This window comes from Micropterus dolomieu, linkage group LG10 (assembly GCF_021292245.1).
Source record: "Micropterus dolomieu isolate WLL.071019.BEF.003 ecotype Adirondacks linkage group LG10, ASM2129224v1, whole genome shotgun sequence".
Lineage (NCBI taxonomy): Eukaryota > Metazoa > Chordata > Actinopteri > Centrarchiformes > Centrarchidae > Micropterus > Micropterus dolomieu.
In genome coordinates this window covers 19,581,711-19,607,345 of record NC_060159.1, presented here as the reverse complement: position 1 = coordinate 19,607,345, position 25,635 = coordinate 19,581,711, and the positions used below count along the sequence as shown (strand labels likewise).

Sequence of the window (25,635 nt, the reverse complement as noted above, 5' to 3'; positions counted from 1 at the left end):
GAAAAGCAGCAGGCGAGCTAACGCTGTAGCACGTCGGCTAAATGCAGTAAATGTACCGTGATCATGTAACGAGCATCGATTAGTTCAACCTACAGTTGATAAAACGTTGCAGTGGGAGTTTACCTGAGTTTCCAGCTCTGTCTGTTCTCCCTGTCTGTCTACAGCCGCTGTCACTCTGCCTTTTTTCACGAGTATTGTGCCGATATGCGGCTCGCTGTGCTGAATGAAAGATACGGCGCCGGTGTTGATCTGACTCTGAGACGGAAACGTTGAAGTAACAGAGCCTGAACATGTCTGGAGGAAAGCCACAGCCTGCATGCTGGTGTTCCTGCGTTTATTGTGGTATTTCTGTATGAAAGTGGTTGTGTTTCGGATTATGCTCGCTCATGAGTTCAAGCGAGCACACGAACGAGCACACACCTGGTTGCAATCTTATAACCGCACCGCTAGTGGCCGCTGGAAACTCCATAATGCCCCTTTGATACATCAAGCATTGCTCTGCTTTCATTCCTCCAGAGAAACAATGCTGCCTATAATTTTCTTAAATTAGTTTATTTGGAGGATTTAATATGGTAATCATACTTTAAAACTAAAATGCTGTGAGCAAGAGAAACATCACTTGAGATTTGGGATTCACTCAGCACTACAAAAACAACAAACACTGGGTTTCTCTAATGTGCAAATTGGTTGCGTTCAGTTGAAATAAACCAAAAAAAAAGGTGAATATGCAAGAGCTTTTATCATGTCTGAGAAAAGAAGAAAGATCACCATCATCATCAACAGATACCTGCTAATAACAACATATTACCCAAGCAACCACTTTTCCTTTTATCTACAATAGCTGTGCTTAATGGGAACTATCAGTGCAAACAAAGCAGGATCTGCTTGGCAAAAAATATCCATCTCATTTTATTTATATATATAAAAATATACACACAAATTATCTTTTCTAGTGCAATATTCCCCACTTGCCTTGCTGTAACACAAAAAGTCTTCACTTGTAGCATACATCACCAGTGGTTAGGTGATTTGTCTGCATGAACAGGAAGCTCAACTAATCCATGGCCAGCCTTTATAGGTGAGATAAAGACTTGGAAGCAAACACACACAAAAAACTAAAAATAATTTCCAGACTACCACAAATTAAACCTCTGCAGGAGCAGAACAATAAATAATGTACTGAAAGGACACACTGTAGCAATTATTAGCAACTTTAAAATCCCTTTGTCTGAACAAAGGTAATCCAGTGCAGTAGTTCTACAACATATATTATCTTTATTAATATTTAAATGTTTAATGTTGCTCATTCTTGGGGTTATACCTTGTTGGTATTATTGGATTAGACTGAATTATAGTGTGGCGATTCTACTGTTATTTGCCCATCTTATTCTGTGTATTTCTCCATTTTAACTTCAGTATAAGTAAAATGAAGTAGAACCAATAGAGAAACTCCAAAGACGGAATATTGCTGGAAAATTACTTTTTCATCAACGGGTGCACTCACCTGGGAGATTCAAAAAAGTTGAGTGCAGTGACTGTTCGGCTGTTAAAATAGCTGTCAAAATAGGGTCTTATCTTAAAAACATGGGTCTTGATATGAGCATTTGGCTGGTATTAATTTGACTCCACTCTTGCTCTACATTATGCTCACAGGTGTGCCAGGTTGCTGGAGCATGAAGCACAGACATTAAAAGACCCTTACACGTCACCTTTTATCAGCCTTACTCCCCCATCTCCACTCTCAGAAACACTACAGTGTAGGGGGAATATTTTCAAATAACACGAGCGCACACTTTAGCTATAATCTTCTCTGGAGGTGTAAACTGTTAAAGTAACCGGTTAACAGCTCTCATTCCATGATCAGTTTTAATATAAACACCCCATCTGGACAAAGTTCAGAGAAATCATCTGAAACCAAATTACAAAGCAAAAATCTTTCTAAGCATGACTATCCTAATATGTAGCATAGATGTTTTGTTTCAGTCTGATTGGGGCTAAATTAAGTTATGCTTGATGAGGTACTTGTATGAGGTCGGTTTTTTAGCTCTTACTTTTAGAAAAGTCATTATTAAATAAGGGCTAAACAATTTCTAATTAAGCAAATGAGAAATCAAATGAAACGTCCATATAATCAAAGCCACTGTCAAATCTTAAATGATTTATAATTTTAAATATACAGGCTTGGTGGCAAAATAAAATAGTCCTGAATAATATCCAGAGAGGCACGAGTGCAAGCAAAGCGTTCATACCAAATGTTTTATTGTTTGATCAGCGGAGTCAGCTGATCACTGAGTTGGCAGACATTATGTGCAAATTCAAATTAGGGACAGCAGACAGACAAAATCCTTGATCCTCCCTTCTGCTGCTTCCCAAAGATGAGCTGAGAAGATGGGCCACACCCAAAAACACAAGGCACCATTGTTGCCTTTGTGTTATCCTCCAGAATAGTCTATAACTGTTACAGCATTCACTGCTGAAAGATCTTCATTCAACTGCCATGCTAACGCTGTAATTTAGTAGGATGCGAGCATTTCTGTTAGTCTGAAAATGATCTGGATCGTTATTGCAAATTTAAATGTATTTGGATATAATGCCTGTCAGCATGTGCTTCTGTTGTATCAGCACCACAGAACTGTAGGTTTACGTGTACATATGGGCGTGGTTTTAAGACTTGAATAAATGTGAACCTATACTATAAGTTTCTGGCCCTGTGAGAGGCAAGGGAGACGCTACTACTTTGAGTCACAACAGAGCCTTTACAGTTACGGTCACCATTAAAACTCATGAAATGTCTAAATCTCTGAACAAGCTGCTGCACACACTTGCCAAAGAGGTTTAAAATGTTTTAGAGGCAAAAGTGAAGTCTTGATATATATCTTCTTTTTTCTGAAACATAGTCCAAACCCCAAGGATATTCTGTTTTACATATAATTTAAAATATAGAAAAGCAGCTGACCCTCATATTTGAGAATCTGGACGAAGCGAATATTTGGCATTTTTGCATGAGAAATTACTTAAATAATAAATCAATCATCGTAACTGTCCCCAAACAAAATTCTGTTCATCAACCATGTCATTAATCAACTGATTGTTCCATCATTTTGTATTCTGAATAATTAGTGAGGCTGGAGTGGGCTTATCTTTGGAAAGTCTTTTGAGGCATGCTGTTGTGAGGAGGAGACGGATAATAGTGTACATGACTTGACTGTAAATGTATAAATAAAACACTATTAACAAATGCACATTTTATCTGGCAATGCTGTGGCTTCATTACAGGCTCTTATGAACCTCATTACACTTTGAGGGCTGCCTGCTGCTCTTTAACACAAAATACCAAGTGGTGAATAAAGCAGGATGAACTGTAAATGTCCTAATGAGCAACTGCTGTCCTGCTATGTTTCCAAAGGTTAAGTATCCTAATCAATGCCGCTGAAAACAGAGGATAATCATCATGCAACTTTAACACATTGGGGGATTGATGCCACGAAACTGGGTAGAAAACTTTGGCGGTGTACAAACTCAAGCGATAACAAAAGTCTGGTGACGGAGATGGATTTGAGATTAATGACTTCCCCACTGACAAAGCTATGCATTTCTCATACCTGCTGTGACTCTCCACCATTATCACAAAAGGGATTAGATGTAATAAATACGCCATCAATACCAGCTGGATCAAAGTAGGAAAGTTGACAAGCTTCCAAGAATGAATCTGTGTACAGAATAGGACAGCAGCTGACACAAGCCAGCACTGGTGGCAAAATTGTGCCTTTAAGGAGGGTTGTACTTAAAGGATAAATAAATAAATTTTGATTATTTTCACTAGCGATTTATCTGCTGAATGTCTTCTCGATTATTACATAAAATGAACCCTTTGGTCTATAAAATGTCAGAAATGGTACAAAACGGCCATCACAACACCCCAGAAAGTTGATGTCTTCAGATTGATTCCTTTGTCTGACCACTAGTTAATCTCAAAGATATTCATTGTACAATGCTATAATGTAATATAAATCCTCACAGTGGAGAAGCAGGGGGCCAGAGAAGGTTTGGTATTTTTGCTTGACAAACAATCTAAACAATTAATGGGGAAAAGAATTGCCCTCAAGAAAATGCACGCCGTGTCCCGCCATTTGTGAGGCACAGTTTGGTGTGAAATTACTATTGAGTTCTGAAGGAATGACCTCTTTCAGTGGCTAACATGACTGCACAATCTTTTCAAAATGGCAGTGAATATGTAGTTACTGTTTCAATACCAAGTGAAATTGGGTGGGGGGTGACAAGAGGAGAAAACCATCAGTTTCACAAAAAGCTCCTCTCCCTGATAAATGCTCTGCTTTTTACGTGTCTTCAGGAATAAAAAGCGTAGGTAGATGGCACTCCCTTTACAGTTAGCTGATGAAAATTTCAATAAGGGCTTTTGTTTTTATGGAGTGGGTGAGACGCTAGACATAACGTAATTATTTCCATTATACCCAAATGCTTCTTAAGCACATTGGCCAAGGAAAGTGGTAATCATAATCCTCAACGCACTCTTCAGTTAAAAGAGATCGGTGGAGAGCTCAGAGCGATGAGTCTGACCCCACTCCCCCTCCAGTCACGACAGGGGAGCGCAACAAAACACTAGCCTTAAGACATAACATCAAGGTCATCCAAAAGTCTTGTGGAAACTGCAGGGAAAAAACACAAAATGTGGGTGGAGAAGGAAAGAATGGCGAGTGGGCCAGATATAGCTGCCCTGACATTTTCGGGGTGGGAGTGGACACAATGAAGGCATAAATGACCTGAAGGCAATGAAGACTGCACTCAACAAGAAAGGGAACAGGAAATGCCTGGATGGCTCAGTTTAGGCAAATGATGATCCCCCCCCCTACAGCGCTTAGGAAGATCCTCGTGTGCAAAGGGATGATATCTTATCTCAGAAAAAGGACCAACATCTGAGAAGATCAAACAGATAGGCAAATTGTCACAACAGAGAAGATCTGTCAGCCTATGAGGACACTACAGGTCTGCATTGAGCAGAAGTGGATACCCTGCTGTCTAATTGGCCATTTAGCCATGGCTAACGCTGTCAAGTACGTTCAGAGGAAAGCAGAGGGAGGCCTTTAGTGCTGTATAACTCCCAGTGGTCCTCTCAGTCATCACGTTTTCACCATATCCATCTTTCTCTCTCTTGCTCTCTCTCATTATGTTAACAGCAACCACTGTCGTCTCTTACCAATCAGAAAATATTCAATCTAATATGTTCCCTGCCCAATCCCTCCTTTTCTCCTCGTCTCTCATGGGTTCTGTGAGCATCAGGTTTTATCCTTATCCTTGAGCCCCGTCCCACGAGCACTTTAGCCCTAATGAGGCACAGACGGCCATTGTGTGGGCTTTGGCAGTGCAGTTCTGCTGCATGACTGAGAGCAGCTGAGCTCCAGGGGAGGCCTTAGATCAGATCCAGCAGCTTTGCACATCATTAATGGTGCGTCAACAGGGATACTCCTCCGTTAAACCCAGAGAGGACAGGTTGAGTTCTCATTATACAACAGTTAAGAGTCAAAAAAAGATCAGTCCATATGGCACATACTATACTGCTCTGCTTGATTTGGTGCTGCTCTGACATATATTGAAAAGGTTACATGCAGAAAAAACACAATGAATTGCCTCGTCTAAAAGAAGAATTTTAACCATACAGGAACATGTGTTTATTTCACATGATAGTTTTGTGAAAGCTGCTGGCAAGATTCTTTTTTTCTTTGGTTAAACAACACCTTCCTACATGTCAACTGACAAGTCACCACAAGAAAAACATTTCGCATCCCTACTAATGGGGGTCTAAGCGAATTTGCATAAAAGTAAATCTGGTGTTAGCCCCGTTTGGGACAGTCTCATCCACGGCATTTCCCGTATGCTTCCCATATAAAAGCTTAGGGAAGTGGCTGTGTACTTCATCAGAGGTGAGAAGGTTAACCGGACATGTATTTGCAGAAACCACCAAGAGTTTTCTCTTGTAAAAAACAAACCATACTGAAAACACTCTCAATTAGGGTTGGGCGATGTCCACAAAATTTCCATCGGACGATGTCTACAATGAAACATCAGGATAGACGATGTCATCAGGGGGCAGCAGTCTTATATGCACGTGTTCTCGCGCAGACAGAACTCGATATATTGGTAGACTATTAACTTACATTACAAGTCGCGGTGGATGTTCTAGGCACGTACCAGGTAAAGCAGCAGTGAACACACAGAGATGTTGGTTTCAGTTTCAGTGATAGGCTGCGTCAATAATAAGCAGACGTGCGGCTCACCATGGACGATGGCATCATCCATCAGCCCAACCCTACTCTCAATGAAGCATACAGCTCACATTTGTAAAGTAAAATAAACGTCCCATTTTTCTGCCAATGAAGAGTCACACAAAAAGGTAAGAGATGTAGAGAAGTACAAACTGTCTCCTGAATAGCAGCTGAGTGTGTGCTCAGCAAAGCTCAAGTAACCTACATTACAGCTTTTGCAACTCATGTCCCAGTGGTTTCTTTGATATAAAGCATTACAGAGCAGGTGTACTAGTAAACAAATGTGCTGTAATGCAGTTTACTAATTCCCTGGTACACAATTTCTACTTTTGTGAGCCAAAATGTGTCCCGTGTTCATACCTGTTACTGTTTGGAGCCACTTATGCACAAAGTCGCAATAAGCAGCCCAATGGTTTAGTAACAATACTACCCTGAGAGGATGACAGAGTTTTGGTGCAGTCTGGTGTGCGCGTCATCCACTAAGCAGGGTTCTAGACAACATAAATTAACAGAGACCATAAAACACAAGTAATAACCAGCCAATAAACAGAAAACAGCCATATTAAACTCTCTTTGACTCAAACATCTAATCTGGCACATCAAAGAAAAGAGTGACTGAAGTGGTAGTCAGGGAGACAGTAGGACTTGGAGTAGAAAATTAAAAAAGTTCAAGTCTTTCTCAAGTCCAATCTCTCTAATAAAGTCCAAGCTGAGCAGCATTGTTTGTTTAAAGTCCCATGGACGTAATTGGCCCCTCTCCCTCCTCCTTTTCCTCTCTGGGGCGCAAACCAATCTAGCCCTGACAGAAGGCTCTACAACAAGTTGATTAAAAACCCAACTCATCCTATGCCTCTCCTTTTGGCAAATCCACTGATGTGCTGTCCTTTGGAAAGCCCATTAGAAGACACCTTCTTGGCAGAAAGCAGGCAGTTATTTCACTGTATGACTGGTCTGCAGCATAATATTTTAGGTGAGAGGGGGTTGGTTTAGTACTTTGTCACCATACTGTCTGTTATTTGTGCAACTGAGCAAGGCAGTTAGGCTGTCAGAATTGTTGATGCATTGCTCCATGGCCATAAGAAGAGACTGCAGAATCACCCATGTGGGACTCAGGGCAAGTCTGTCAGAGCGTTAGATGTCGTCGAAAACACATTTGCTCAAATAACCCTTTCCTGCTTTTTGTATGAAATAAAAAAGGAAATTACTCATTTTTAAAGTAAGAATGACTTGCATTAGAATGGGAAACTCTTATCATCACCCAAGTAACAAAGGATAAGCTGGAAGGATTTAGAATATGTAATACTTAAATGAGAACCTCTGGCAATATGCAAAGAGAAAAATCTTTCCGGACCACCTTGAAATGGTAAATTTCCTATTAAAAATCCATTTCAGGTCTTAAACATGCCACTGCCTAGAAAGTAGGACACCTAATAAGAAATTCTCTGCACACTCCATGCAATGCATGAGGAGAATGACAAATTAAGATCACACTGCACCACTGAAATCAAGAAATCTCACTGAAAATCTACAGAACCTCAAAACTCATTAATCTTATCTGATGCAGTGCAAGCCCTCCACATATTACAACAGATTTTTTTTCAGAATTCATACTTTTTTTTTAATCATCAGAGAGATTTGAGGATTAACAGAGCCAAAAAAATACTGATTAAAAGTGTGAATCTTCTTTTATAGTGTTTGCTTATATCCACTGAGCACACATCCTTCTGTCTTGGATTTAATGCGGCTGTTTGTTGTCCGTTTTTGTCCAGAGCCACACCTGTGGAATTTTAATCATTAAAAAAATCTGATGGATTTCTTAACCAAACTGTCTCTCATCATCACCACTTCTTTTGTGGAAATTGAATTTCACACAAAAGCCAAACTTACATAAAAGACGCGGCTATTTTCTGCATAATTTTAACAGCATAGTGGTTCAGGCAAGGCACTAGAAAGGTAGCCCACTTTATAAAAAAAAAAAAAAAAAAAAAGAAGCTGTGATCCATTTCTCAGTTCAGCAGAATAAAGTAATATCAGAGAAGCAGCAGGGAAGCACAGGCTGTCCCTCGCAGACAGAATAAAAGACTCCTCACTATCAAATGCAAGCTTTGGCACAAACTTATTACCTGCATGCAACAGCAAGGCTACAATTGTGTGAATAGCCACATTTTTTGTATAATTCCATTATTGCATGCAGAGTACAATCTTATATATATATGTTTTCTTAGCCAGTAACATTTTGATGTGGATTTCTGAAGGTGATTGGTGTTTAAGGGAGAGCGGGGTACAGTTTGTCAGAGGGGACATCATTCAACTGCATTATTCTCAACAGTATAACAATAATTATTTAACACTAGCCAGTAATGGTTTTAGATTTGCTGTCATTTAGGATGGGAGAAACGCTGACAAGGCTGCCTGCAGATACTTTTTGTATATTGGCTTTGTTGAGTATCCGCATTGGCCAATGTCTATTATCTCTAAATACCAGATATCAGAAAGATTAATCGATCTATCACTAATAACCACCCAACAGCCCTGCATCTATCCTTTCTGCAAATTCCTTTAGCCTCTGACAGACATACGGCACAGTCGCTGTGTCAATTTAAAAAACTGGCACAATCCTGACAAAACAGAAACAAGTTTATTGTCTACCAAATCAAACCTTTTGCAATGTAAATATGCTGAGGTTGACGTTCTGATCTCCGTTGTTTGCACATAGGAGGAAATGAACAGCAACTCCAACTTTCTGTCATCGAGTCAACAAACTTAAAGAACTTGCACATATTCTCTCAGGAGTTGGAAATGTATCTATATTGTAAGATAGGATGCAGCATTGTTTTACAGCTCCTGAAAAATATATTAGTGCATATGAATCCAAAAACCATTGATGCGACAACACTTTCTATGTTGTTATGGCTTACTGTTGTTTATATGACATAGTGAAGTTTTACTGCACAGCACATCTCCAAGTTTCTTCTTTTTATAAAGTCCTCCAACTGTCTGGAAATCAGTTTCAGCAGTCAAGAAGAATACCGACTGGCAGGAAGGGTTGCATGTATTAGGGCAGCACTAACATTATGTATGATAACGACAAATACGTCCATCCATCCATTATCTATACCTGCTTATCAGTGCAGGGTCGCGGGGGCGGGGGGGGGGGGGGGGGGGGGGGGGGGGGGGGGGGGGGGGGGGGGGGGGGGGGGGCTGGAGCGGAGGTACAGCCTGGACAGGTCGCCAGTCCATCACAGGGCAAACAGAAACGTACAACCACTAACATTCACATTCACACCCACACCTAAGAGCAATTTACAGTCACCAATTAACCTGCATGTCTTTGGATGGTGGGAGGAAGCTGGAGCACCCGGAGAGCGCCCAGGCAGACACAGGGAGAACATGCTGACTACACACAGAAAGGCCTGGGACGACCAAGGTATAAACCCCAGACCTTCTTATATTGACAAATACGCTGATGTTTAATTCAAATCTGACTTTATTTGTAAAGTTTCGAGCTTTCAAGAAAAAGTGGGTCAAGGCAGGAGGAGGTATGAAATCACAGAGTATATCAATACCCTCTCAACTCCAATGTTAGACACACACACACACACACACGGGACTGATTGAATTACACCTAGGATTAATAAATTTCAATTAGCCTCAAGCACAATATGTTCCCGTGAGAATAAACTCTAAATTATTATGGTGGCTGAGTATACTCCAATACTAGCTTAGAAAAACAACTCAGGACTACATCTAGGATAAGAATTCAAATTTGTCTACAAAAACAACAACAGCCATGTTTCCATCTAATGGTCATGTGAATTTTAAGCGTATTTTAAGCGTACTTTTGAAATGTTGCAAAAAGAAAAAAGCTGAATATGTACCTTTCCATCAGCTGGTTTGAAGCAAATAAATCAGGCTTTGGCCAGTTGATTCCAAACGATAAACAAAACCTGTCGCATGAACCCAATGGCCACTGATCTTAGAAAAAAAATGGAGAGGTCCTCAGAAATGTGTTTCAAGCGGGAAAGTTGCCAGCCATGTCTCCGTTATGGGAATATCCGGTGTTATGCCGAGTTTTGCATGCGTGCCTCCAAATAATGCTTTTAAACGCTATAATATCCTTTGTGGGGTTCATCAATGGTGATAAAATAATCGAAGTATATATTTTATGAACGATCACAGTCATTAATATTTTATTACACTCAGAAGGAGATTCAGCAAGAATATGCAGTGATAACCCCGTTTAATCAGTGTGCAGAGCAAAGGATCTGAGAAGGACCTTTAAGGGGTGAATGCATAATTCGGCAGAACAGATGATGAAGGCTACCTGCCGAGAGCACAAATGAGCGTTACCAGCCGCGAGGTGAATGAAAAGTTTGCTATGTAAGAACTTATTTGGAAAAAGTGTTTCCATCTTCCATTTAGCGCATTCACTCTGTTTTGACAAAGGTAAAAACCACCTTAAGCAAGCGTAAAAACAAATTTTGCTTTTCTAATGGGATACTTCAAAACGCACATGTCGTAGAAAGACGGCTACTGTGTTAGTCAAACTCTCAATCCTTTTTGACTTTCCTTTCTGTGGCACTCAGTCCCATGCCCGCTTGTTCATACTGAAGATATCCATCTTTAAAAACCAGCTAACAAAATATAGTTTCATTTTGTAAAAAAGGCTTGGTTATTTTCAGAAAAAGTTGTGCAGAGTAGTTTTCAGTATAAGTTTCGCAAACAGGAGTAAATACAGCACTTGGGGACTATTATCAGGATTTATAGCCTTATTCTTGAAAGGCACAAACGGATCAGTCGGTCTGTGTATCAACAGATTCATGGAGAAATTCTGATTATTAGATTAACAAAAATAACTAGAACATTTCATTTCATGTGTTTCTTGTTTTGAGGTTGACAGCTTTGTTAAATAATGGAATTCCAGGGTAAAAAAAAAAGAAAAACAAGGTTAAAAAAAAGATTTACTTTAAACAGATATCGCATGATAAGGTTAGTCTCTATGTTTTTTTTATAATGCTATCTGTGCATTTTGCTGCGTTAATGTTAAAATTTAAAGACAAAGTAGTAGTATCCTATTTTGCTACGATATGAGCGAGATCTCATATCTAGCATAAGATGTGTCACTGTCTGTTTCTTGTGTCTAAAGAAAGCCTCTTCAAGTAGCTGAAGGGAAAAATGGGGTGAAGGACAAGTGCTCGAGGCAGGAGAAGACAAGCTCAGTATCGCTCTCTATACAAATTTAAGAGCAAAACTTAGTAAAGACACTTTCAAGCACTAGCAGATGACGGCAGTCGATTATACACATCTTGGTCGGGGGCCAGATCTGTACTCTGTAGTCTCACTCTTACAGGAAATTAAAGCACCGATATGTAAAATTGACAGCAGTCATTAAATATTCACCACCACACTGCACATTTGCACCAGCGAGAGATGTAGTGCTTCATAGCAGACTACTGGAATACTAAAATCCCCCTCCAGCCCCTTAATATTAGCTTTTGGCAACAGAGCCATACAACAAGAGCAAACAACACTTTCAATCCAAAATGTGACAGGAAAGAAAAAGAGCTATTATATTTCCTATTCCGCAGTGGACACAATCCTCCTGTTTAGTCTGTGGCTCCATCAATGAAGCCATTTTACCATACCATAGTCCACATCTGCTATACAGTCACCACTGTGGTTCATGTATACATCTCGACTCTCCAAAAAGAGCCTAATGAATGGGAGGAGAAGCCAATCGGTCTGGTCAGAGACGCAAAGAATTATACCTGTATTGGACGAGGAGTCCATGTTTTATTGTAAAAGAAATCCCATGAACAATAGACCCACCGTGTGCCATCGGCTTTCCAGCTGACTTTGTATGGATTCTGTTCCAGGAACCGAAGGTTTTGCCTGTCCATGGACACAGGCTGAGCACCAGGAAAACCAGACCTGCAACAAGAATGAACACACACACGTGTTATATTTGTGCTTCTAACTGATTAATTCGATCACCAGACTCTCACCACTCTGACCACTAGTATTAATCTATTTTCACACCCAACCCTCACAAACACATGTACTTTATATATAATATAAAACCTACAACCAACGACAAAAGTCAAAAAAAGACAAAGATACATGGTCTGTCCCAATATCAATACTCCTAATAAAACATGAAAAAGTTCATGAAATGATAGATTCAGCATAAATACAATAAGAACATAACATTGAAAATCATATAAAATACATGAACTTTTGTGTAAATGATAACACTTTATATTAACACTTTATAGGACCTCCTCTACAGATGAGTATCACTTAGTAACTATATCCATCTTTAACTCATTGAAGATTTTTAGGAATACTATCCCAAAATTCCTTAATTTGATGTTGTCAGCATAACCGTCCATTAGCAGTCGCAGGTATAATAGAAAAACAACAACTTTGGAAATAGCAGCGTGGACTGTTCCTTCTGCTGTGACAAGACGCAGCTGTCGAGCTGCAGCTGCATATTTCTCCAGAAAGGAAAAATCTATTCCTGACTCAGCCTCCTGTCGGAAAGTGTCAAGATCTTAAAAAAAAAAAAAGGTGATTTACGACGAATGAGTCACTCCCATCACTGTACAGTACGCACTCACACGTGTGTACGTAGACACCCACACAGTTTCCCAGAGGGGTATGAGGAGAGTGAAAGGTGGTTCTTACTTGTCCCACTCAGCCATCTCCTGACACTTTCTTTGGATATCTCCTAGTTTGGGTTGTGTGGTGACCTGTGTGACGCCTTTCACTGTGATGCCTTCAAGGAATACTGCACCCTGGGAGGAAAAACAAGAGAGAAAACAGAAGGTTGAACTTGGATTGAATTCAAATTCCGGCGATACTTTCCAAACAGCTGCTTTTTCTTATTCTAGTGTAAAAAAATTTGTATGTAGCATTTGCTATTTGTGAGTAGCATAAAGGGAACTTCATCTCACTATACAACCCGGTGTTGTAAAATGCTAAATAAATCTACCTCGTACCTTATTTGTTTTGTGAATCACCGTGTGCATAGACAACAGCTAGATATATTATGAATCCACATTTCCTTTTGACATCTCCGCTTTGAAAACCCTTCTCACTTTAATTATTTTATGAATCCACCGCATAAACCCAGCTCCTCTGCTTCTACTCTACTGATGCCTCGCTCCTCACCCCCTCACTACAGTCACCCTTACACTCCTTTATGCATCATCTCCTATCTATTAAATTTAAATTCAATTTTATTTATATAGCGCCAATTCATAACAGAAGATATTCTCATTTCACTTTTAATATAAAGCAGGTCTAGCCTGTACTCTAGGGGTCAACCAATAATCAGCCTGGCCGATTATCAGCGCCGATATTCAGCAGTTTTCAATAATCTGCATCGGTCATTTTAAAAACAGATAGCCGATATAATTAATTAAAAAAATACTAGTGCTACTAGTAAAAGGCTGATACTGCATCAGTACAACAAGCAGGAACTTGTACCAAGCAATATTTTAATTTGCTTTGTCTCATCCACCGCAGCTGTGTTTTGCTTTTACACAAGCACATGTGCTAGCTCGGCTACTAGTTAGTTATAAACAAGCTAAACCCCTCTGTCTGTAGCCTGTTTATAAATGGCAGCAGGTAAAGACAGAGTTTATGATAATTTATCACTCATAGTTAAACAAGTCAATCTCTGGGATGGATCTCTAATTCATTTAATTTACTATTTATAAAGATTAAACATGACAATTAACTTTAATCTTGTTATTTTCAACAAAGTTTTGTGTTGGAGTTTGTGCAATTCCAAATTTTGACATCAAGATAAAATATTTTACAGCCAATGTATATCGGTTCCACAAATCGGTCTAACTGGTTACTAATAATCGGGATCAGCCCGGAAAACAACATATCGGTCCATCCCTACTGTACTCAGTGCCTATTGTGTTTGTGTGTCTATACAGAGACCCAACAATTCCCACCACGAGTGAGCACTTGGCGACAATGGCAAGGAAAAACTCCCTTTTAACCATGTGAATGATATCTGCCTCGCTCCTTTTTCAACTAAGAATGATTCTTGCTCATTCACTTCATCTCACTTATTTCTCTTTTGACATGACCTTTTCCCTCTTATGCTGCCAAGTCTTGCTAACTGGTATAATATGCTAGTATATGCTATTACAACAGAAACTGATGTGGTATGATAATGTGTGTTACCCTAAGTACCATTAGCGCATACGTTGGTGTATGAATGGCTGCAGTGAGGAGAGAAATCAACAACAACACTGTTTTTAAAATCTGGATCACCTTGGTGAAGATGGGGCTGGGTGACATGGATGAAATCATTGTCACACTATCGTTAAAAACATTCGTGCATATTATGAGAACAAATGTATCCAAACCCACACAAAATAATCAAACTGATTTTCAAAGAAATTAACTGTGTTCTACTGTTTATATGAGACCCAAGTCTTAATGTGTAATAACCTGTCTACACTTTAAGCCTTTTTTTTTTTTTTTTTTTTTTTTTTTACACAAGTCTGTTTTACTCCCAAGACTACAGAGATTGTGTGTTGGGCCCCGAGCACTGCCAAAACGGGGGTGACCTACGCCAAGTACTGTGCCTGAATGCATCCTGTGTAGGCAAAGACAGGGGACTGCTGCTGCTGCTGCTCCTCTTCCAGAAATCTGATTCCTTTGACTCCCACCTCAAATATCTCGAACCCTTCAGGACAAGAAAACTTTCCCAACACAAACTGTAGCCACATGTGCTTCACTCCCTTGAAGCCTATCACTGATTAACCTAAGCATGTACTATCCACTATAACAGAGCAGTGTTTCTACATTTCACATCAAAACTCGTAAGTGCTTAATCCAAGCAGATTGTATCACTCGGAGGGGGAAAAAAAGACAGCATAATTTTAATTAAATGTAAAGCTCTGAGGGATCGGGTTTTTTTGACTGTGTGCCACCATTCTTCTACTTTTGAACAGATTTTAAGACGGGTTTTTTTTCATGACAGCCAACTGGCCGCAAACTAGGGCTGCAACGATTAGTCGACTTAATCGACGACGTCGACTATAAAAATTAATTGACGTGAAATTTCATTGACGACGCATCGTTACATAGATGCCGTTTAAGGGAGAGATAGCAATCTTCATATTAGGAACATTTCTGGTTGTTTATTTCTAACTGCAATGCACTACAGGAAGTGCTGGGGGCAGTATCGCTTCCACTGTCTGCCATGACTGTTAGACTTCTCACGAAGAAGCAGCATTCATGCGAGAAGCGGAAAATAAAAGTAGAAAGATGCAAACAGCAGAACGGCTTTTGTTTTTACAAGTTTTGTATGCCATTTCATCACTAAATACACTTTTGAGCGGTTTTGAGGTGAGAAATCAACTGTGTAGGATTTGAATATTGGCAGTTGATGGCGAATCGAAAATGTGTTCAAACGTTTTTGGGGTTGACAAGCTCCACAAGTGCCCGCGAGGTTAGCAGTGCGAGCCGGCCAGCCAGTCACACCCATAGAGCCTGGCACCAGTTACTCAGACCACTGCCGCAGCACAAATCTGTCCAACACAACACTGGCAATATAAAAGTTATTAGTAATGAGTAATGGTTTAAAGTACATTAAGGAACATCTGGCTCGAGATGTAGCCTACAGAACATTCTCCACTGAGTTATTGCCTAAAACTTATAAGCACTTCTGGAAAATAACTCCAGAAGTATTATGAAAGGGGACTGTTGCTTTATTGTTCTAAATAGACATTACATTGTTAGTGTACAGTTCTGGTGTTAGTACTTCCTTTTATTTCATATAGTTCCAAAGCAAAAATCTTTGCTAAACAGTTAGAAGTTTTAAAGTTTGTATAATCAGTGAATTATAGGAGTAGCCTATGCTGTCTTGTCTTCTTCCCTGGTTTCACCCTGGCGTTCATTCTGAATAGTAAAACTCGTTCACTTAATGGTAACATTAGCTAGTTAGGTTTAGTTAGTTTGTGTGTTGGAGATCAGTAATTCACTTGAAAGATATTTAATTAGGTAAATGGTTTAATTAGGGTTTGGGGGTGACAAAAATACTCGTGACTAGTCGACTAATTGAATAAATAATTACCAGATTAGTCGACTATGAAAATAGTCATTAGTTGCAGCCCTACCGCAACCAGCTGGACTCTGAGGTAGGCCACTCAATCAAGAGACAGTACTCGTTAATGACAGTGAAATCACACAGTCTGCTGCTCTCTCAATGGCTTCCTTCCCCTAAACTTGCCTACTGAACTCATACAAAGCAACTGTTACATTTGCCTTGATTGCAAATTCACTGTAACACCAGTGACGAATAAATATTCACCGTCTGTAGATTTGGACCGATGTAATTGTAATTTGTACAAATACTTTCTGTTTAAACACTGATGTTTTTGTCTTCCCGTTGCCTTTATCTACACTGACTGCTTGAAATGTCGTTGGTACCATTTAAACTCAAGCTTCTTTTAACTACTCAAAATCTGTCTGGATGAGAGCATCAGCTCGATGTAAACGGAAGAAAACCTAATTATATGCAATTGGAGATGATCGCTTCTGATGAACGCTTCTAATTTCCCCAACCTGAACTGATGAGAGCTTTACATAAAGATGAGACAGCTTTTATCTAATCAAAATTATGCCTTTGCCAGCAGCAGAGGAGATGGAACATGTCATGTTCTCTAATTCTAAAAATTAATTTACTGGATTATTTTATATAGTTAAACACGACTCTCATCGCTTAGAAGAGAAGCCTCCCTTTAGACCCTACATCCCCCCTGCATGAGATCTATGTCGTGCAGAGAGGGACCAGCGGATTTTCTACTTAACAGTCCATTTACTGGAGCTCTCCGGAAGCCTTACCAGTTTTAGCTTCTCTTTCTTTCGTTTGCCGGGCGCTGACCCAGACGAGCTGGGGCCCGATTCCTGGCCGACAGCGTTGCCGTCATCGTCCACTTCCCCGTCGTCATCATCGAAGCACCACTCGGGGAGTGCAGGGGCTGGGGGTGTGTCCTCCTCGTCACCATAGCGATGGAAAAGCTCTTTGAGGTAGTCTCCCTTGTAGATCCCGGGGGCCCTGGCCTGGCTGAAAGCAGCCACAGCTGCCTCGACGCTGATAAGACACAGGAAACACAAAAGGGCAACTTTTAAAAAGCTTTTTTTAAATTATTGTTAGCATCGTTTTATACCTTTTATATACTTCCTATTTTAAACTTTACTATTTTTGTCTTTACTGTGCAACTATTTTGATAATTGATCATTTAAGTTATTTTTCAAGCAACAATTCTCAACATTTGATGATTTCAGGGTCTCAAATGTGAGAATTCGCTGCTTTTGTAACATTACGGTAAACTGAATCATCAAGGATCATTTTCATTATATAATAATCTGACAGTTATTTTCTTGATTTATTGTTTAGTCTAAAAAATAATGACAATTGAGAGAAATCCCCATCACAATTTTCTGAAAGTCAGCAAATGTTTTGTTTTGTCCAACAGTCCAAAACTCAAGATATTAAATTACCATTAACATAAACACAGAAAAGTGGCAAATCCTCACAATGGAGAAGCTGACAAGACAGAGCTTTCGCATTTTTGCTTGAAGACTGTCTTCAACAATTAATGGACTGTCAAAATACTTACAGATTATGTTATCAACTAATTACTCAACTAATTGTTTCTGCTCTAAATAGAATTTTTTAGGGTTTCAGGGACTGTGGGTCACTCAAAACAAGCTATTTTGATGATAAAAAATAATCTTTAGTTCCCTACTCATAACTCACTTTATGGTTTAGGGCAAGCACTTCTTAATAACTAGCCATACCAATAAAATAAAATTAAAAAAAAAATATATATATAAAAAAAATTTACCAGTGTTGCTCATTTGACAGTAAACTTATTTTGCAACACATAATACTGGACGAGGGCTGTAAATGCTCTCAGAATATTCATTACACAGGAAGTAGTAGGCGGCGGGAGGGTTTTATCCCGCCTTCATGTCTACAGCTTCCAGGGATTCTTCTTTCTCAGACTGCTGCTCCACCCCTGACTAAAGACACATCCTCATCCCCCTCTGCTCGGCTGTGGTAAATTATTTAACACCTCTGTCGTGGGGGTAATGCGCTTGGTCACTGCCAACCAGCCTGCTTCTTTGTTAACCCCGAGTTGATTTGCACTGACAGTGTAACTTCCCGTGCCGTCACACACGCAGAAGCTATCAGGAAGACGGGATAAAAAACAATGACAGGGGTCGGAGATTTTGAAACCAGAGTAATGATGCAATCCACTGGGGGGGGTGGGTGGGGGGGAGCTACGTGTTGTATGGTGTGTTATTATTGTCAATTGTGACGACTGTGAAACTGCACTCCCAGCAGTTAGAGTGTTTGCCTTTACCTCCAGTCCATCTTCTCCACCAGGTATGCACATATCAGAAAGCCTGTCCGGTTGAAGCCATGCGTGCAGTGAACACCTTCAGGACAAAAAAAAAAATAAGAAAAATTCAATACAAAGTCAGCAATCAATTTAATGTAGCATAATGCGAGTGTGGCGTCATTATTTCAATAGCACAATCTTATCCATGCGTTCCCCTCTCCCATCAATAACATAGCAGTCCTCTTTTGAGATGTAGTGAGGCTCAGTCCATGTTTTTTAGAGGGGGCATCAGGTCACAAACTCCAAAAGCTCAAGCAAATCCCCCTCTGGGGGGGGGGGGGGTCGTGGCTTTAAAACAGCATTCACACACCAGGCACTGCACACACAGACCCAGAAATTGATGAAACGTTCAGGGAGGTAAAGAGTAGATGAAAAGGGCAAAGGAAAACTCTAAAATAAAGAAAACCTGTCTTTATTTTAGATTTCCTGGGAAGAAAGACTCCCTGACGATTTAAGCCATATTTATTCACCTTTTCAAAAACATGTTCAGCAAAAAAAATGTTTTTAACAAATTGACAAACGAGCAGGTGCACAGCAGGGTTCAAACTAAACAAAATAAACTCTCATATTTCCCCAGCAAAGGAAGTTTGCCTAGCGACGCCAACACTAATGAAGATGAAATGGAGGATGGGGATCACATTTACCAGCCCAACTGTCTAATTTGGACATGTGTACCACAGAGGCAACAAAGCCTAATCGCCAGCTGGCTAAAGACAGGACGTTGCTGAGATGACGTTCGCGCGTTCTGCTCTGATGTTCGAACAATCTGATTTACAAGCAGGGCAGCAGTTCGTAAGGAAAGAAAAGATCTGAACAGGATTATGACAAGTTGCTAGAGTGAGGTATAAGAGAGCACCCTGCTGTCACCAGTGTGAAAATGCAACATCAAAATCCATGTGTCCTCGGAAAGAAGGCCACAGGCTGCCTTAAGGCACAATGTCACAGCAGAATATTATTCGAAGCAAGTGACAAAAAGCTGCTTAAAAACAGTGCTGTTGTTCCACTAGAACAACAACTAGAACCTAAGACCCTAAATGAGGTAGAACTTGAATGATTATTTGGTAATTGAGATCTACATACACATCTTTTTAACACATGTATTTGACGCTAGCACAATTATCTAAAAAAAATAATAAATGTTTCATAAACCTTGTCAATTTAAGGTACCAATTTTAATTGCAGTCCAACGATACAGGAATTCTGAGGCAGATACTTATATCCAAATTTGAGTTTAAAATGCTAATCATAATTTTCTAACAAACAATCTTGACACAGATCCTTTAGATTTGTTTGATCACTTCCGTTATACACTGATGTATCGGCAATAAGCCAATACCGGTTGATGTATCAGATTTAAATGCGTTGCAAGGTTTACTTTGTCGTAGGGCTGAAAGATGAATCAAAATCATGAAATCGCAATATGGCCTATACTGCAATTTTCAAATCGTAGGAGGGGCAGCGTTTGTTAAACGCAAAATACGATTTTAAATTAAATATTGTCGTGCTGCAGAAACGTCCTGGCCTACACATCAAGTACAAACTTAAGATCACACCTTAATCAAAATGAGAATGATGCAAAATGATCCTTCCCTCCAATATCTTAAATCATATGGCAATTGCAATATCAGTCAAAATGATCGCAATTAGATATTTTTCCCAAAATCGTTCAGCCTTACAATGTAGATATGTCTCCTAGCTGTGTTGGAAACCATTTACACATTCTTGAAGACCGTCAGTGCGGTCAGCATAACATAATGAATGGCTCATTTGTCAGAAATGAATAAATAAATAAATTACCTATTATTAAGTACATACTGACTAACGATAAGCTGAGTGATGTCAAGTGCACCTCTAACTACAGTATTTCCATGAAGGTAAAAATGTAATACAGTTGAAACAACAGTTCAAAAACAAGCCCACATAGAGACACCTTCACAATTTTAAACCACATTTATTTAGCCAAGGTTTAGGTGCGGTGTCTACTGATGTCCTTTCACCTAGAAATCACCTACACAGCGTTCAGTGGGAGAAGAGTTCTGGTTCTCATGTCAGACTCCCACACTTCTAAAACCAACAACAGTGACTTGCACGACACGGTTTTTGTTTTGTTTCTGTTGCATTGAAAGTGATGCACATTTGGAAATATGAAAACTGTCTCCCAGTTTTTAACAGAGACAGGTGTGCAAACCTTGAGCGGGGCATTTAAGTTCCAGCTGCTACATGGAGCTGCACTGTGACCATCAGTAGACTGACTACTGGGAAGCTGTCTGATGTTTAGACTATAATACAGTATAATATATAACTGTATGAATATAAACATGATTACTGAAAGAAAAAAAAAAGTGTGAACCTTTTAAAATAAAAACCCCATTTGCAGTGTTTAATTATTAGAGTAAGGCTGCTCTCTGCTGGACACATAAGGGAATGCTACTAATGGGCCAGTACAGTCCTGAACTCTACAGCCAAACATTACAATAAGTTGAAAATGTAGTTTCACAAAATCATCTAAATTTCCAGATTTCACACTCAATAGAAGTAGTCTGAATTACACATCAGTAACAGAGTAGTAACAGTTGATCAATAACAGTTCACTTTATTCCCCTCCTTATTAACAATATCCCCTGGGAGATAAATTAAGTTAATATTCCTCTTACATATCATAGAAATGTAATTGTTAATGTAATTGTCTTTTTTGTGGTCAGGGACAGGCTGAAAAAAAGACACATCACTGCCAGAAATTGTAGGATACTACATAGACGCCACCGCAAATTATAAAATAATATGGTCACTGTGAACTACAGAGTATGCAAGCACACTTTTTATAGGAATATTATGTTTCCTCAACAGTAAACCCTTAAGGATACTTTGAAATGTACAAACAACACCCTCTCACAGGACACATTATAACATTAGTCTTTAACGCAAAATAAGAGAGCCGGTTTTAATGTTTTTAGAAATAAAGCAGAGGTGTTCCAGGTGCCCGCACTTAAAATTCAAGGTTTTTGAGGTGTTTCATACTGAGTGGAATAAATGGAAGTGTGAAGGTCTAAGGAGTAAAAACTGTGGGGTGGTAAAATATCAAAACAAAATCTAAATGAGTATATGAATATTGCTGAAGCAAAGCTGTTCCAACAGTCAACAGTAAATTAAACATGGTGCAAACTCATTTACAGTTTGAATATCCTTGAAATTCTACTTTCATATTTCTTTTAGGGCTGGAAAAAAAAAAACAATAATTACCGCGATATAATTTTTTTCAATAACATTCAAGACAAGTGAAATGTTCAATAAATGTTCACTTGAATCACACACAAATTAGGACTTAATTTTTTATTATGATGGTTATTTTGTTGCGGAAAAAGGACTGAAAGCTTTTACTTCATTTTATTCATGCATATTTGTTGAAAAAGATTTTATCAAAATTGTTTTGAATGTTCTACCTCAGATTTGTAAAGTGATCCACTCAAATGTTTAACTGTTGACATTAAACTACATTGAACGCTAATGCAATCCTTTTCTTTCAATGAACAACTGTGGCCATTTGAGTCAGTGGGAAAATGTTTGAAATCTACTATTCTCTAATACTCCACACAAACTGAACTTTACAAACTCTTTACTTCTAAATATGTGTAGAGCTCAAAAATATTTCAAGGGCTGCTTTCATTTCTGACATCTTGCTCATATCCCTTATGTGAGAAAAAATATCCGAAACAATCTATCTGGTCCAGTTTTCATAGCAGAAGGAACTGATCATTTCAAATATTCAAAAACTGGGTATAAACATATCAGCAAAGGTGAAACACTACTGCAATCAAAGAGGTTCAAACATATCGCTAAGTGCAGTGTTTCCTCTCATGTACTTCAGAAACACAGTATTAAATCTGTGAAAGGAGATGTTCTTATGCAAGTGCAAACTGACAAAGGTAAGAACTGAAATTAAGAAAATACAAATGATTAAACAATTAGTTACTGATGTGACCTGAATTGTTAAGCTGTGGTTTCCTTACCTATCAAGTCTGTGGGATTCTTCTCAATGAATTGTTCACAGAGCCCGATGAACATTGTGGTCGTCTCTTTTGAAGGGCATTCTCCATGGCTAAAACAAACATGACGACATTGGTCATAGTACATCACTACAATTTACAATTAGTTAAGCTCATGACAGTGAAATGTACACATACCCTTTACACGAAAGTTTCATGTATTTTACGCCGTCTTTTTCAATTTCGCTGCGGTCATAAAAGCGAGTAGTGTTCGTCAAATCCACAAGCAAACACATTTTCACCTGAAGAAAGACACAAAAGGAATGGTGAGACACAGGTTGGGCAATTTGAAAAGGTTCCTTCAGAATTTCAGTCTTCTTGAAGTTACTTACTTTAAGACTTTTTAAATAGTTGGACAGCATGCTTGGGTGAAACCTGTTCTCTTCTGCAACTTGGTCATCATACCTGGGACCCAACATCGTTTTCATTGGCAGGAATTTACCTATGAGGGAAAATACAAGTGACCATCATCAGTGAATGACCAGAATCAGTGTTCTTCAGTATAAAACTTTGGGTAGGGACTCTAGAAAGCCAATTAAATGATTAGTTGGTTCACCAAAAGCTTTATTTTTCTTTACATGATTATTTTATGCTTATTTTAATTACTGAATTCTGTAAAGACCCGGTCTAATACACTGTTAAGTTGTGTCAACAATTACAATGATCACCACACTTTATCACACCAAATCAAAACTAAAAATTCAGATTAATCACTTCAGGTTTGGTGTGGTCACAAAGCAGGGCAGGTACAAATCAAGGATGAAGTACGTGCTGTGGTAAGCATGGAATTGCACACAAAAGAGTATTTGTTGGCATATCTAATTTGGTTAGAATACAATTAAACTCTGGACCCATCCGAGTGTACTATTGCTAATTTCTTTAAAGTAATATGTTTGGATTTAAAAGTGCCTCCGCCACCAGCTGTGCCTTGAAACTGAATACCTGTCTAAATCCATGGTTCTCAAAGTGGGCTCCGGGGACCCAGAGGGTCCCCAGAAAAAATGGGGGGAAAAAAGGGAATACTTTATTTTTGTTATAATTCCGTCCCTAAGTGACACAAGGACAGTATGTGTGACTACTTGGGTCATGGGTTTCATTCACTTTCTGTACTAAAACATCTAAAAGCAAAATTCCTATCAGGTGGGGGACCCTGGGACAAAATCTTATCAAATGGGGGTCCATAATTTGCATCAGTTTATGGGTGCTTGATGTGAAAAGGTTTAAAACCACTGGTCTAGACTACTGCACTCCTATAAAGCAAAAACGTGAATTGAAGATGGTCTAGCTTTGCGAGATCCAAGTAAACATTACAATGGCTTCAGTGGAAAACGACCACCACACAGCAACATGCACAACCAAAGTACTGCTACAGCTCCGGTTTGTTTTGACACGTGATGCTTCGACAGCGATCCTAGCCAACGCAATAGTTACTTTTTAATGTACTTTTTCCCCCGATAGGAAATACATGAACGAAACACAGCCCACAAACTCATCTTTTGTTCAAAACGTAATAAACGTATTAGCTGGTAAACAGCACGCATGTCTGCGAAGAGTTGCGCTTCAGCCACAGGTGCCAAGTTAGCTAAACACTGCGCGCCTGAATGTAGTGTCAAACCAAACTCCATTCAAAATGACAAGCCAAGTTGGCCTTCGTACACTTACGACAACATGTGAGCATATATACTGTGGTGTGTCTTCCAGTACGGTCGGCTTATCCAGTTCATACCAACCATCGCTTGAATTTTAATAATGTTATTTTGAACAGCACTGCTCGCTAACGTCACTATGTTGTGATGCTAGCCTTGCAATTTTTGAGTGAATGAAAACTGACAAAAATAGCTAAGCCCCAACGTTTCTTGTTGTAGTACGACGTGTGGGAAATTAAAAGGCGAATCATAACGTTTTAGAAAATATAACGTTATCCAGTCATGCTCTGCCAGGAACACAAATTGCAGCATCGTTACATTAACGTTACGTAGCTAGCAGCAGCAAAAGCGCGAACAGCTCCGTAAATTAAGCTGGTTTATCTCACGTAATGTCGTCTTTTGTTTCCTCACCTGCCACAGGTTGTCCTCTTCTGGGACAATTCCGCCATCGAGGAGGGGGTCCGGTGTGTGACATGTTCAGGAGAGGTTCTGGTGCAGTGAATATTACCAGCTAGCCTGTGGCTTGATGGTCCCTCTCAGACCACGTTGATCCCCGGCTGCCGTTCACCCAAGTACCGCGGACTTAAGGCCCTTTAGCTACTAATTCAGGAGAATCATCCAATAACTTTAAGCCCGGTCAACATGCTGACGGGCCGGCAGGTATTTACTCGAAACATGGGTTGTTACGACTCACGGCCGATCAGCATCCCAAAAACGATGTTATCTTTTCAGTCTGTTCTTCTTAAATCCAGATTGTTAGCAATTAGCTAGCACCGCGTCATTACATTCACCAAACGTGCTAGCTGTAGCTACCCTTCTTCTTCGGGTTGTTAATGTCTGTAGTTCAGACGACGTACTGCGTCACACTGCCGCCTGCAGGTATATCCAGGAAAGGATACAAAACATTTAAAATTATACATTTGATTTATCGTGTGAACCAGGTGATCGCAAGGTTCAGGAATGATATCGGAAAAAAGTGTATGTTTTGCAATGCTGAGGCTGAAACCATTTGTAATTTATTTTATTATTTTGGTTAGATTTAGAACATTTCTTTAATATGCTGACTGATTCAACTATTAATAGTAGTATATTTTAAACCTCTTTATTTTATATGGAAAATATTAGATTCACAAGTGGAAATGGTCACAGTTACCACATTTGAAGATAGAAACCAAACATTATATTGAAACTTTATTTGGTTTAAAGAATAGTAAACCATTCA

General features: G+C 39.3%; 1 protein-coding gene across 2 annotated transcripts in view; it reads right to left on the bottom strand.

The window, feature by feature from the left end:
* rngtt (RNA guanylyltransferase and 5'-phosphatase) overlaps window positions 1–25,225 on the bottom strand; it is a 105,502-nt gene extending 80,277 nt beyond the window's left edge. Inside the window, exons 1-8 of one of the 2 annotated variants that reach the window (XM_046060681.1) lie at window positions 24,825–25,225; window positions 23,100–23,209; window positions 22,906–23,009; window positions 22,732–22,820; window positions 18,686–18,761; window positions 17,157–17,406; window positions 12,969–13,078; window positions 12,111–12,212 (exon numbers count right to left, since the gene is read on the bottom strand). In XM_046060681.1, coding sequence (XP_045916637.1) covers window positions 12,111–12,212; window positions 12,969–13,078; window positions 17,157–17,406; window positions 18,686–18,761; window positions 22,732–22,820; window positions 22,906–23,009; window positions 23,100–23,209; window positions 24,825–24,888 — 905 coding nt within the window. In that variant the 5' untranslated portion in view covers window positions 24,889–25,225. The remainder of the gene's footprint in view (window positions 1–12,110; window positions 12,213–12,968; window positions 13,079–17,156; window positions 17,407–18,685; window positions 18,762–22,731; window positions 22,821–22,905; window positions 23,010–23,099; window positions 23,210–24,824) is intronic. The other variant, XM_046060679.1, reaches the window with a different exon arrangement.
* Between the last annotated feature and the right edge of the window lie 410 nt (window positions 25,226–25,635).